The 14,354-nt window shown below is 40.6% G+C and overlaps 1 protein-coding gene across 2 annotated transcripts in view; it reads left to right on the top strand.

Moving 5' to 3' along the window:
* Positions 1-3,842: 3,842 nt before the first annotated feature.
* si:dkey-16j16.4 (uncharacterized) overlaps positions 3,843-14,354 on the top strand; it is a 69,100-nt gene continuing 58,588 nt past the window's right edge. The window contains exon 1 of one of the 2 annotated variants that reach the window (XM_029714083.1): positions 3,843-4,597. In XM_029714083.1, coding sequence (XP_029569943.1) covers positions 4,529-4,597 — 69 coding nt within the window. In that variant the 5' untranslated portion in view covers positions 3,843-4,528. The remainder of the gene's footprint in view (positions 4,598-14,354) is intronic. The other variant, XM_029714082.1, reaches the window with a different exon arrangement.

Genomic DNA, 14,354 nt, shown 5'->3' with positions numbered 1-14,354 from the left:
ATCACCCAATGGGAACCGTCGACACGGCTGGCTAGCCTTTCCAAGGAGCATCTTCCAGAGTGAACAACAGTAGAAGAGGGGAAAAGGGCCTCGGACAATCAGAGCCGTACAAGCATGCCACTGAAAGGCCATCAACCTTTCTAAGGAGGGCTGGTTCCGACAGAGATAAACGGCGAACAAAGGCATTCACACGTAACGTAAATACAGTCATAATTTCTTATTCCAAACGGGCGGCGGTTCATGTGCGAAGTATATGATTACTGTGAGAATGGTTTCTAAAATGTATCAACGATAAGTGTCTCTTTCTTTCTCTCTCTCTTTCTCTCTATGTCATTGTGTAAAAAGCCACCATATTGTGTCAGTCAACTAGGGACCTTTTTCTCATGTATTAAATGTGTATGTTTATTCTGTGTTATAATTTAGTTAGCTAGTAAATAAATAATTAAACCAATTTGTGGAGAACTGAATCATAAATAAGGCTGGGGTTTTTGCAGATCCAAAAGTTGAAAAAAAATCATCATAATAATTAAACCATATAATATACTTGCAGTGAAGCCACTCAACAACTACATCACATTAGTCATCTAACAGACTCACATCCAGAGCGACACACAGAAGCAACCAGGGTCAACGCCCTGCTCAAGGGCACATTGACAGATCTCCCACAAGGTCAAAAACGGGGACCCGAACCAGCGATCCATCAGTCACCGGCCCAAGCTCCCAACCGCCAGGCCACCGGCCCTCCAAGATCCCCCCCACAGTTCCCAAAGAGCTGCCCATCAACCATCCAAGACCCCCCCACAGTATTAAAAATAAATAAACATCCTTTGCCCACCCCCAAGACCCCCCCATGCGCCAACAACCAACAAAATGAACAAAAGAGGAAGACAAAGGAAAACAGAAAACAACAATGCAAAAAAAAAGACATCAAGGACCCCAAAATCATAACAGCAAGGCCAACTGAATATGTTTGAGTGCATGTATTGCACTATTTACATGTGTGTGTGTCCGTGTATGTGCCCATGTGTGCATTTGAATGAGTATGTGTATATACACATGTGTACAAACACCTGCACGGCATCAGCCTCAGGCAAAACGGCATTAGCTGTAACAACATTGCCCCTGTGTCATTCAAACACTTTTTGTTATGTTAAAAAAAATTGTTTTTATCTTTGACCGTCAATCTAACCCCTGTCCAGTTTTAATCCTTTATGTTGGGCAGACATACCAGTTCTCTACCTCCTCCTTCTGCCACCTGCCTCCTCCATTTTTGGGGTATTGCGTTAATCAACTGGTTGTAATCTTGGACTGAGACACCTTTCCATACAATTCTGATAACTCCATGAAATACATAACTCTACCATTCCAATTTACAATATCATTTAAAAACAAAATACCCTTTTGAAACAGCTTTCCCATAAATACAGGTCTTTTATTAACCAGCACATTTGAGTTCAGCCATAATATTTGTTGTAATATTTGTTTTATCTTTTCAGGGTGATGAAATTGAAATTGGAGCCAGCTCTGCAATGCTTGTTTAAAAAATAGAGATACTTTGAAAAAAGTATCATTTTCAATTAATCGAAAATGAGACATGGCAATCTGCACAAAGGCAAAAAGGCAATTTTTAAGTAATGGATGAGCTTTTCTTAGAAATTTACTTGAGAACCATTTAGGGTTCAAGTAAAACTTTTGAATAAGTGAAGCTTTTAGAGAGGTTTAGTGCATTTATATTTAACAATCTCAACCCAGCCAATTCATATTCATTATATAGATAGGCACGCTTTATCATGTCTGGTTTACCATCCCAGATAAAGCAAAATATGTTTTGCTCATATGATTTGAAAAACGAATCATCAGGAGTAGGCAGCACCATAAGTAAGTGAGTAAACTGAGATATGACTAAGGAGTTAATCAGATCCAAGAAGGTTACGACTGTTCAGAATGATGATATGATAAGAAGTAATTTTTTAATACATTGACTGTTTTATGGATGTGACAGGATGTGACACCTTTAGAATTTAATTTGGGAGATGGTAACTCTTTAAACAACCGCTCTCGTGGTGCCCCAAATTCCTATTGCGTTAATTGTTACATGATTAATTCAATCGGGTAACAATTAAACATAGTTAGTTGATTTGATAAATAACAGTCATCAGATGAATGAAAGTAGTCACTACATAAATCACAGACAGTGTCACCAGCAAAGCACCCCCACACCATCACACCTCCTCCTCCATGCTTCACGGTGGGAACCACACATGTGGAGATCATCACCTACTCTGCGTCTCACAAAGACACGGTGGATGGAACCAAAAATCTCAAATTTGGACTCATTAGACCAAAGGACAGATTTCCACTGGTCTATTGTCCTTTGCTTGTGTCTTTGGCCCAATCAAGTGTCTTCTTCTTATTGGTGTCCTTTAGTAGTGGTTTCTTTGCAGCAATTGGACCATGAAGGCCTGATTCACGCAGTCTCCTCTGAACAGTTGATGTTGAGATGTGTCTGTACTTGAACTCTGTGAAGCATTGATTTGGGCTGCAATTTCTGAGGCTGGTAACTCTAATAAACTTATCCTCTGCAGCAGAAGTAACTCTGGGTCTTCCTTTCCTGTGGCGGTCCTCATGAGAGCCAGTTTCATCATAGCGCTTGATGGTTTTTGTGACTGCACTTGAAGAAACTTTCAAAGTTCTTGAAATGTTCCGCATTGACTGACCTTGGACTGTTGGACTGTTGTTTCTCTTTGCTTATTTGAGCTGTTCTTGTCATAATATGGACTCGGTCTTTTACCTAATAGGGCTATCTTTTGTATACCAACCCTCCCTTGTCACAACACAACTGATTGGCTCAAACACATTAAGAAGGAAAGAAATTCCACAAATTAACTTTGAACAAGGCACACCTATTAATTGAAATGCATTCCAGGTGACTACCTCATGAAGCTGGTTGAGAGAATGCCAAGAGTGTACAAAGCTGTCGTCAAAGCAAAGGGGGGCTACATTGAAGAATCTCAAATATAAAATATATTTTCATTTGTTTAACACTTTTTTGGTTACTACATGATTCTATATGTGTTATTTCATAATTTTGATGTCTTCACTATAATTCTACAATGTAGATAATTGTAAAAATAAAGAAAAACTCTTGAATGAGTAGGTGTGTCCAAACTTTTGACTGGTAATGCATATATTATATCTCCTAACGGAATATGAACCCATCACAGCCAGAAAATGTGAAGAATGTATTCTGCAAAGGTTATGAAAATGAAATAAATAGGAAAAAGATTCCAATGTCTTATTTTAGAGTCAAAAAATAAAACACAGACTTCTCAGTAATGGCAAAAGGCTGCATTCTTGTTAAATATGTTTCCAGTTGATTTTAAAAAAAATGAATAAACCTGTCATCATATCCACGATTTGCACAAAATACTTACTTGCCAGCTTGCAATACAATATTCCAACCACTAGCAGACGTGCATGGTCTAAAGTTTGAGGGAAGCTGACCACATTCTCACATCAAGTTAAATTTGTATAAATGCAAACTTTTGCGTGAAAACTGGAGCAAGAACATTTTGGGGTATATTGTTGTACATATGCATGGTTTATAAATGATGCCCCTGAACGGCATCATCCTGATGAGTTCCCAAATCTAAGTAACCCTATGATTCTCCAATAGATGAAAATTGGCAGAAATATATTACATTCTTAATGCTTATAAAGACCGTATATAGACATGTACGGTTGATATCGGTCAAAGTAAACAAGATATTGCTTTAAGAAACAGGCAGCCACCCCCTCCTTCTTGAGAAAAACATGACATCACTCGGTGGAGAAGCCAATGAAAAATCCGGATTCATGAACGAGAGAACTGGAATATGTTCTTGTTGGAGAGCATGTAGATTCGGCTGTGGCAGTGTGTGTGTGTGTGTGTGTGTGTGTACACGTGTACACGTACAAATTCGGCTGTGTGTGTGTATGTGTGTGTGTGTGTGTGTGTGTGTGCGCGCGCGCGCGCGTCTGAACGTGAGCAAGTTGAGGAAAAGTAGACTACATACCTCGCGCGCTATTCCTACAATTATTTTTTCAAAGCCGAGGAGGAGAAAGTCGAAACTATTATGATATATTAATTTGGGACCTGGGAAACAAGCTACCAGGACTGGCTACGTCGCTAGCAAACTAAATGAACGCACAACAACGAAGTCGGTTTTAGTTCAAATTGGTCTTAATCTAGCCTGTCACATAACGGATTTCGACCGCTATTATGTCAATATATTTACCTGCACAAACTATGTCTTCAGCCTGGTATTGGGGGCTGGTTCTTCTCTTCAACAAAAGTTGAGTTTGTCATCATTGTGTGTGTGTGTGAGTGTGAGTGTGTGTGTGAATGTGTGTTACTGTATGCTTTAGTAAGCCTGTGCCTTTTAATGTGCAAACTGCTGTACATTTCAAAGTAGTTGTTGCATGGCTTCACACCAGCAACAAAAATAGTTTAGTGAAGATAGATAAGCCATATCCGTGAAAGTTCAGGATGTTGAAGACTTTAACCAAGAAGCTAAGAAGACACTCTCTCAACGAGATTCATCCTTTTCAATTTAAGGTAAGCCACATAGTATTGTCGAATCCCCCCTCCCCACTTACATCGTCCACCACCACATCATGTTATAAAGACAAATTGTAACATTGTTATATATTAATTAGTATTGCATTATGCAGAGCATGTAGATCTTGGTAGGCAAAAAAGTTTTAGATGCATGCCAGCAAAGCCATTACACAACACAACACTAAACAATACATGAATTGCACTATAACAGTGACAAATGGTGCCCACAAACTGTTAGAGTCTAGATAAAGCTGTCCCTACAGGAGAGCTTTCTTTTCAACAAATGTGGTTTCTTCTGACAATTGAGATGTACAAATAACTAAATGTACAGCGACAGAATTCAGAACATGGTTCTTTCTTACGGTATTATCCCTGTACAGCGAGTCAGAACCGTAGGATAAATAAAGGGGGCATATAAGCAGACAATGAAAGCTCTTACTATATTCGAAGATGACATTTCTCTAAAACAGGCTGTAGGCTGCATGTGCACCACCAATTCAGAACAGTAGGGTAAGGGACTAAATTATTAGTGTGAGGCACATGGGCTACTAACAGCTTACTACACAACATACACTTAGTAATACTTTCTTAGCCACATTATACATATCTCCCTGGCATATTACAGAATTTATGGAGCAGCATACAATACATTTTTAGACTCACAGTTGTGCTGTGCTCAAACAAGGTTGAATCATGACATCAGTGATCTTCAGGTCGGAGCTCTAGAAAGAGCCCAGAGTTCCCGACTTGGAATTCCGAGTTGGATGACCGTTCAAAACATATTTCCCCAGTCGTAACTTGTTTTTTTAAAGTTCCCAGTTGTCTTGAACTCACTGAAGTCTGAGATGTCCCAGTTACAAGTTTCCAATTGTTTTGAATGCAGCAGAAGTCGGCCAATGTATTCAACCTTTTCTGGCCCTTGGTGTTGCAGGTGAATGTTTATCCTTTTAAGCTTGGAAAAGAGACCCTTAAAACCAGACTTGGACCACACGCCCTCTCCACTGAATAGCAGGCAGGGGAAGCAAAATAGGAATTGCTTTGCAATGCTTGCAGTTAGTCACTGATTCCTTCCAAACCACTCATTGTTGAATTTGCAATTTCCAACTTGTTGTGTAATGTTTATATCCCAATGGCTGATGAGCACTGATACGTTTTATCTATAATTTCTCTTCATATAACAAGGATTGAAAAGGATTTGCCAGTAGATTGTTGACGTGATTCATGATGATGACTGCTAGCTTGCTAGCTAAGATTTTGAAAGTATGATGTTGACATGATCAGTCCGATCAAAGCTACGGTAGATATAACGTGATTTGACGTAATTTTATCTGTGGCCAATGATCTTGAGCCTTCTTGGATGGGCACTTATAATGTAAATATATGGCAGCACCCAAGGGGGCTTGAACTTTCAAGCTCTCCCTGTAGATTTTGCGGTGACGTAGTCCCCATGAGTGACTGAACACTGAGCCAGTCATGGCACAACTAGAGAAGATTACCAACCCTTACGCTCTGTATTTTCCGCTGGCTGCCCCACCACCACAGAAAGCTCTGAACTAGGCTGAAACACCTGCATTTTGGAGCTGCCTTACTCAAGAAAGCAAAATATAGACCATGTTTGTATGCGGCTTTATTAACTAAATACATTTTTGTTTACATTGTTAGTTTGCAAACTGATATGTGACACGCATTAATTCCAAAAGAACATGCAAGAGAGGTAAAACTGCCCTGAATGACGGGTCAAAACTGATGCAGAGCGTTTTTGCTTGGGCCTGTGGCTTTAGGTGAATGACCTGGTTACTTTGAAAGAGACTACTGCAGCCACACACACACACACACACACACACACACACACACACACACACACACACACACACACACACACACACACACACTTGAAACATCTCAATGCTATCTCAATGATCAACAAGCATGTGGGCTGTACAGTGATTTTGTAACTAAATAGCCATGCAACCACCAGTAACTGTTGCACTGAAAATAACTTTTACATGTATAAACATTGAACACAGTTCAGTTCTTTATAACATCACATTAGTATTCAGTTTACTTCATTACACACACACACACACACACACGCACGCACACACGCACACACGCACACACACCCTACTTAAAATTATTACACATCTGGTTCTCCTCTGAAAACAGGAATCTGGCTTTTGTGTGTATGGACCATAGCTCAACAGTGTTTCCATCCTAAACTGCCTAGAATACTTTCACACACCTAGTGTGTGACCTTGTGCATTTCAGGTAAAATAACAACCCAATGTTTATATCCCAGGACAAATTAGCTACCAACAGCAAGCTAGCTAGCTAAATTGCCATAAATGTTTAATGCTTTTCGACCTGTCCCCAAATTAATATAATTGGTCCAGAGTTTGTTTTGATATTTCAACCTGCGTGTCCTGATTGTGTCTGGTGCGGGGGTACAACATCAACATGCGTACGCAGACACACGGGCGAGAGCGGTTTGGTCAGCATGTTAGGTGGAGCACTAAGAATCCCGCAGCAATATACAGAGCTGCAGCCGCCACGGTCTTCAAAAAAACACTTGAGTGTTTGTTGGCAGGGGGCGGCATCACCAATTTTAATACATTTTATATAATGATGGTGATAGATGATTGAAGTCACTCTCCTTTACACTTGCTTCGCTTCAACCTTTAGTGGCACCCACTTCAGTGTTACATGGCACCCATTTTGTGCAACAATGCTAACTTTTCATGTCGGGTGTAGAGGCGCTCTATATTGTGACGCAACCAACTCCAAATTGAGCAGCCATTTTGTGCCACCATTGCACATTTTGAATGGCCTGGTGGAGATGTTGGAAAGCTCACCCAAAACGTTATTGATACCATTGTATCAGTAAGCCCTGGCTGCTAGCTCTTCTAATTATTGGAATTATTTCAAGGCACAACCCCTTTCAGACATCTTGGGAAGATATGTGTCACTGGTGTGTCACTGACCACGGTGGAGGTTGTGAAAGTGGTCATTCTTGGGACACCCAAAGAAAATTATCCTCATTGGTGTGGATGGGCCCCGTTCCACTCCTGACTCTAGGAGGTCAGCCTAATGAAGACAATTACAGGGCCAGTTACATGGACGTGATCCCCATGTGAGCATTCCAGGAACGGAAAGGCAAGTCAGACCTGGGGTCTAGTTCACGAGAGAAAGAGAGAGATTGTGTCAGTTTTATAGGATTTGGGAGTTGAAGCAGCTGAAGTTTGTGTGTCTGGCATAGGTCTGTTTATGTAGTTATGTTTGCATGTCTAATCTACATTCTTCTAGAAATCACAAGTATGTCTGTGTGCTTTTCACTCCGTTATTGCAAGGAAAGCTAAAATGAGCTTGCAGACATGATGGTTCACCAACTGTTTGTCATATTCTGTATCAGAGAGGAGGTAGCGTGAGGCCTGTAGCTCAGGTGGGCAGTGTATTTCCTTGTCTGTGTGAATGTGCTGCTATGCGTGTGGACTAGCCAGCGTGTGTGTCTGTGTGTTCCAAGATTCCCATCGATCCAGCTTAGAAAGCTGCTCAGTGACAGGGATTTATTTCAAGCATACTTGACATACTACTCACGCTTGCATAGGCTACAGTTTACCAGGAACATAGGCACACTGAAACACACACACACACACTGGAGGGGATGTATTTTAGGTTGTCGCCTTATGTAGTGATTCAGTGCACTGAAGTGTGTGTGTGTTTGTTTGCCCTCTTATTGACTCCAGATTAAGATCAGGCCATGGCACAACAGCACAGTTTCTGGGGTGATTGGTTTGTTGTAAATGGACATACGCCGTTGAATAGCATACATCTCACTAATTCCACCAGTTTAAAAAAACATGCTACTTCCTTTTGATGGGGTAACATGTTTGAAATCGGATTGGAATTAGGCTAGCTGGTAATAGTTACAGTTGAAGTCAGAAGTTTACATACACTTAGGTTGCAGTCATTAAAACTTGTTTTTCAACAACTCCACAAATTACTTGTTAACAAACTATAGTTTGGCAAGTCGGTTAGGACATCTACTTTGTGCATGACACAAGTCATTTTTCCAACAATTGTTTACAGACAGATCATTTCACTTATAATTCACATTCCAGTGGTTCAGAAGTTTACATACACTAAGTTGACTGTGCCTTTAAACAGCTTGGAAAATTCCAGAAAAACATGTTATGGCTTTAGAAGCTTCTGATAGTCTAATTGACATAATTTGAGTCAATTGGAGGTGTACCTGTGGATGTATTTCAAGGCCTACCTTCAAACTCAGTGCCTCTTTGCTTGACATCATGGGAAAATTAAAAGAAATCAGCCAAGACCTCAGAAAACAAATTGTAGACCTCCACAAGTCTGGTTCATCCTTGGGAGCAATTTCCAAATGCCTGAAGGTACCACGTTCATCTGTACAAACAATAGTACGCATGTATAAACACCATGGGACCACACAGCCGTCATACCGCTCAGGAAGGAGACGTATTCTGTCTTCTAGAGATAAACGTACTTTGGTGCAAAAAGTGCAAATCAATCCCAGAACAACAGCAAAGGACCTTGTGAAGATGCTGGAGGAAACAGGTACAAAAGTATCTATATCCATAGTAAAACGAGTCCTATATCAACATAACCTGCTCAGCAAGGAAGAAGCCACTGCTCCAAAACCGCCATATAAAAGCAAGACTACGGTTTGCAACTGCACATGGGGACAAAGATTATACTTTTTGGAGAAATGTCCTCTGGTCTGATGAAACAAAAATAGAACTATTTGGCCATAATGACCATCATTATGTTTGGAGGAAAAAAGGGGGAGGCTTGCAAGCCGAAGAACACCATCCCAACCGTGAAGCACGAGGGGTGACAGCATCATGTTGTGGTGGTGCTTTGCTGCAGGAGGGACTGGTGCACTTCACAAAATAGATGGCATCATGAGGGAGCAAAATTAGGTGGATATATTGAAGCAACATCTCAAGACATCAGTCAGGAAGTTAAAGCTTGGTCGCTAATGGGTCTTCCAAATGGACAATGACCCCAAGCATACTTCCAAAGTTGTGGCAAAATGGCTTAAGGACAACAAAGTCAAGGTATTGGAGTGGCCATCACAAAGCACTGACCTCATTGCTATAGAAAATTTGTGGGCAGAACTGAAAAAGCGTGTGCGAGCAAGGAGGCCTACAAACCTGACTCAGTTACACCAGCTCTGTCAGGAGGAATGGGCCAAAATTCACCCAACTTATTGTGGGAAGCTTGTGGAAGGCTACCCAAAACGTTTGACCCAAGTTAAACAATTTAAAGGCAATGCTACCAAATACTAATTGAGCATATGTAAACTTCTGACCCACTGGGAATGTGATGAAAGAAATAAAAGCTGAAATAAATCATTCTCTCTATTATTATTATTATTGTAACTATTATTCTGACATTTCACATTCTTAAATTTAAGTGGTGATCCTAACTGACCTTAGACAGGGAATTTTTACTTGGATTAAATGTCAGGAATTGTGAAAAACTGAGTTGAAATGTATTTGGCTAAGGTGTATGTAAACTTCTGACTTCAACTGTATCTTCTGGTTCCGCAAACAAGCAGCCAAGTCTTTAGCCAATTGGGAACATTCGAAAGTTGGAGGGTTGTACATTGTAAACAACAGAGGGGAAATTATGTCATTAGCAAGATTAGGCTAGCATTTGCTTGCTCAACATTTGGGAAACACTCCCAAAAATGAATGCAGAGCGAGGGAAGAAAGAAATATAGCTCTCACAAATCTTGTTTTCTCACATGTTCAAGTGGAATGAGTACAATTATGATAATGTTTGACTGTGTGTGTTTGAGAGTTCAAGTCTATTTGAGCATGGCTGTAATTATAGTAGCCCGCATGAGTGTACACATGGGTGTGATAGTGAGTTTTTTCTGTAACTAGTAGACACCTGTTGGCAGAGGTGGGACCAAGTCGTTGTTTTACAAGTTACAAATAAGTCTCAAGTTTTAGCACTCAAGTCCCAAGTCAGGTCCCAAGTCAAGACTGACAAGTCTCAAGTCTCAAGTCTTAAACTTTGAGTTTCGAGTCCTAAACAAGTCATAATGTGTTCTTCACCAAATGTAATACCATTTCATATTTTTAACAAGAGTAATAGTTAGTATATTACATTTACGCAAATCATGAATGCTTTTAAAAATATATATATTTATTACTTTCCAAATAAACTTTATATTTATAACCTGCAGCCCACTACCAGGAAGTTGAAAATGGGAAGATGGTTCACGTTTCAACATGACAATGACCCAAAGCAAACCGCCAAAGCAACCGTTCAGTGGCTGAAGGACAAGAAGGTGAATGTCCTTGAGTGGCCTAGTCAGAGCCCCGACCTAAATCCCATCGAGAATCTGTGGAATGACTTGAAGAGTGCAGTCCATGAGCGGTCACCATGCAATTTGACTGAGCTTGAACAATTCTGCAAGGAAGAATGGGCAAATATTGCACAGTCTAGGTGTGCAAAGTTATTAGAGACGTATTCAAAGAGACTCGCGGCTATAATTCAAGCAAAAGGTGGTTCCACTAAGTATTAACTCAGGTGGGTGTTCACTTATCCAAATAGGGTATTTTACTGTTTTACTTGTAATTCATTTTCAGAGTTACATCTTTTTTTTTTACTTGGATATTGTGTGTTTACTGTGTGTAAATATAGCCGGAAAAAGTCAGATTTGAATCCGTTTTTATTTCAGGCTGTAAGTGTCACGTCCTGACCAGTAAAAGGGGTTGTTTGTTATTGTAGTTTGGTCAGGACGTTGCAGGGGGTGTTTGTTTAGTGTGTTTCGGGGTTTGTTGGGCAATGTTCTATGTTAGTCTATTTCTATGTCTGTGTCTAGTTAGTCTATTTCTATGCTTAGTTTATGCTTAGTTTATTGGTTTGACCTTCAATTGGAGGCAGCTGTTTCTCGTTGCCTCTAATTGAAGGTCCTATTTAAATAGGGGTGTTTTTCTATGGGATTTGTGGGTAGTTGTTCCGTATGTGTAGCTGTGTGCCTCACAGGACTGTTTCTCGCCGGCGGTTTTTGTTCAAGTGTTTTTGTTTCGTTTTCTTTAATAAATAAATAAAGAAGATGAGTATTCACATTCCCACTGCGCCTTGGTCCCATCTTTACGACGAGCGTGACAGTAAGGCAACAAAAGGTGAACATTTTGAAAGTGGGTGGTGACTATTTATTCATTTTTACATAATTTTCATTATTGGACACAAAAGACTAAAAACACCATGGACCTTATTTTCCACTTTCAGTGTTGAAGCATCCTCCAGACAGTTGTTTTGGCCAACGTTCCATTCCTGAGATTTCTTTGGCTGGCTTAGTTGCTTGCATGAGCCATATAGTGGTAGTGGCCAGACTCACCCAAAAACGTGCTTCAAAACTTCTCCACATAAAATTCTAATGACGATTATGTTTTCGGAGGGCCTGTAGAAAGATATAGTTTTTTTCTCCAAACATCCGCAATTGTTCTTTTGAAGAAAACAGACTAGCTACTTCAGCCAAAGTAAGTTGACAGTGTTGCTCCGCTCAAGTGAGCAACAAGTCTGACGCTCCGGAGAAGGCCTGTCATCTCTCACTTGTCAACAAAGCGCGTGGCTACACAAACAGAAATACAGATAAGGAAAACAAGCGGCATTTCACTAGCTACGACAGGGATAAGGATACGGATAGATGTCACTAGCTAGGACAAGGATAAGGATATGTATAGCCTAGATGTCGAAGAAGAAGCTACATAGGTAGTTGGACTGCTAAAGTAGTAGTGTAGAACATGTTTATATGTCTATTTACTTATTCAAGTGTTTTTCTATTGTATGTGTTTACTTTTATAACCTTTATTACAAATTGATTGTATACAACACATACTTGCAGTGTTCTCTTTATTTGGGAACATGTTTGTGTTGAAGAACAAGTAACTTTATGTTGTTCACATACTCATGGCTAGTTAAACACCTGGTCATAGCCATAGACAGGTTGTGTAATAAAACTTAGTGTCATTACGTGTTCAGTCTTTATACTAGACATTCTTGAGAAGCAAGTGGTTCAGAGAAGCAGGTGCACGTGCTCAGACTCCTTGAATCCAACGTATCCTCCTGAAGACGAAGGATACTTTCTACGGATGGCCCCAACGACGCAGGACGGCGTTACTCGTCTGTTACCTTTTTATCTCCCTTGAGTGCCCGTTCCATCACAATGCAATACGCAACAAGAAGATATTGACTATGGAACATGGGAATATATCATTATAGGAAACCAATAACATATTCAAATTGATATGTATAATATTGACGTTTACTTACAAACGATTACTTGCTCTATGGACAGCTGCCCATTTGGTCCCGCTGGATATGTTCACTTTTTTTCAGCTGATCTTATTGACATGGAAAACATGTTCAATTACTCTTGGGTTAATAAGGGCTGGGGAATCTGAATGATCTGTCACACAGACTGTTGTGCAGTGACCCACATCCTTGGTGTCTTCGGCAAACTAATGTAGATCTTCAAGTGTTGGCATTATCAAGTCCCATCGGCACAGCCCAGACACTAAATTTCAGTCGGCATTACCTTGCATTTTACTCAGATTTTTCACATTTATACTCCAAGTTAACTGGGCCCTGTTGCTGGTCTGCCGGATCACCTGTTGCCATTTCCCCCTGTGCTGTCTTTGCTTCTATCTGTCAAAACTCACCGTTAGTATATTCTGGCTCATAAATTATAAATATGGTTCTGCAAAGTATGCATCCTTTTCTGGCTCGTAGCTGTCCGACTCAGACATGTTCTGAATCTGTTTAAATTATTTTCGGCGGTGTAGCGCTTGAAAGCCGTGTCTGCACTGCACTAGCCTCCAGAACCAGGCTCTGTGAAATGTGGAGGTGTGGCTACGTGAGACGTGCGTTCCAAGACAAGGGCAATACAGGAAGTAAACACAGTTCGAGTTATACACTTTTATGCTTGCGAGTCTGACCAATACACCGTATGGCTCGAGCAAACAACTAAGACATCTCATGAATGGAACTCTGACTAAAACAGCTGTCTGGATGATGCTTCAACACTAAAAGTAAGTGGAAAATGAGGTCTAACATGCTAAAAACCAAAATATCACTTTAAGTGTGTTGTCTTTGGAATTAATCTAAGGGCACAAACAGTCTTCACACACTCATGATGGCACTGCCAATCCCTCTCACCTCACATGTGTTCCCATGCAGCACATGAACACGGGACATGTCAAATATGTCACAGCCAGGTGGACACCATCATGCCAAGCTGGTGACAGATGATCTAGCTCTTTTGGTTTTTACCTTTTGGACACAGGCGCACGCACACACACATACGTGTACACACAAACTGCCACTATCCCTTTATCCATCCGGCCTTACCATGGCATCTCCACTCTTTCCTCTTTCTTTGTCACTCAGGCGTAGCAGCTGTTTTTAACAACCCCCTTATCACTCATTAGACCTGCAATCACCTTCTTTTAGTACGGGAGATAACACCGTGGTCATGGCTTTAGCTGGCCTTACCAGACAGGTGTGGAGTGAAAGCTAGGAGGTCAGGGCTTGTGAGCTTTCAGCCTGACATGGAACAAATTGTACGAAGCAGGAAGGAAAGTGGAACTGGGAAATTGGTGTATGTGCTCTCACTGTATAGCCCCTTACATAGAGGTTGGAGAAATCCATGTCTCACCATGAATGAGGATAGCTGAATACAAGGTGATTTTATGCCCAATCC

This window comes from Salmo trutta, chromosome 25 (genome assembly GCF_901001165.1).
Source record: "Salmo trutta chromosome 25, fSalTru1.1, whole genome shotgun sequence".
NCBI classification, from domain to species: Eukaryota; Metazoa; Chordata; class Actinopteri; order Salmoniformes; family Salmonidae; genus Salmo; species Salmo trutta.
This window is presented reverse-complemented; position numbering and strand designations above follow the sequence as displayed.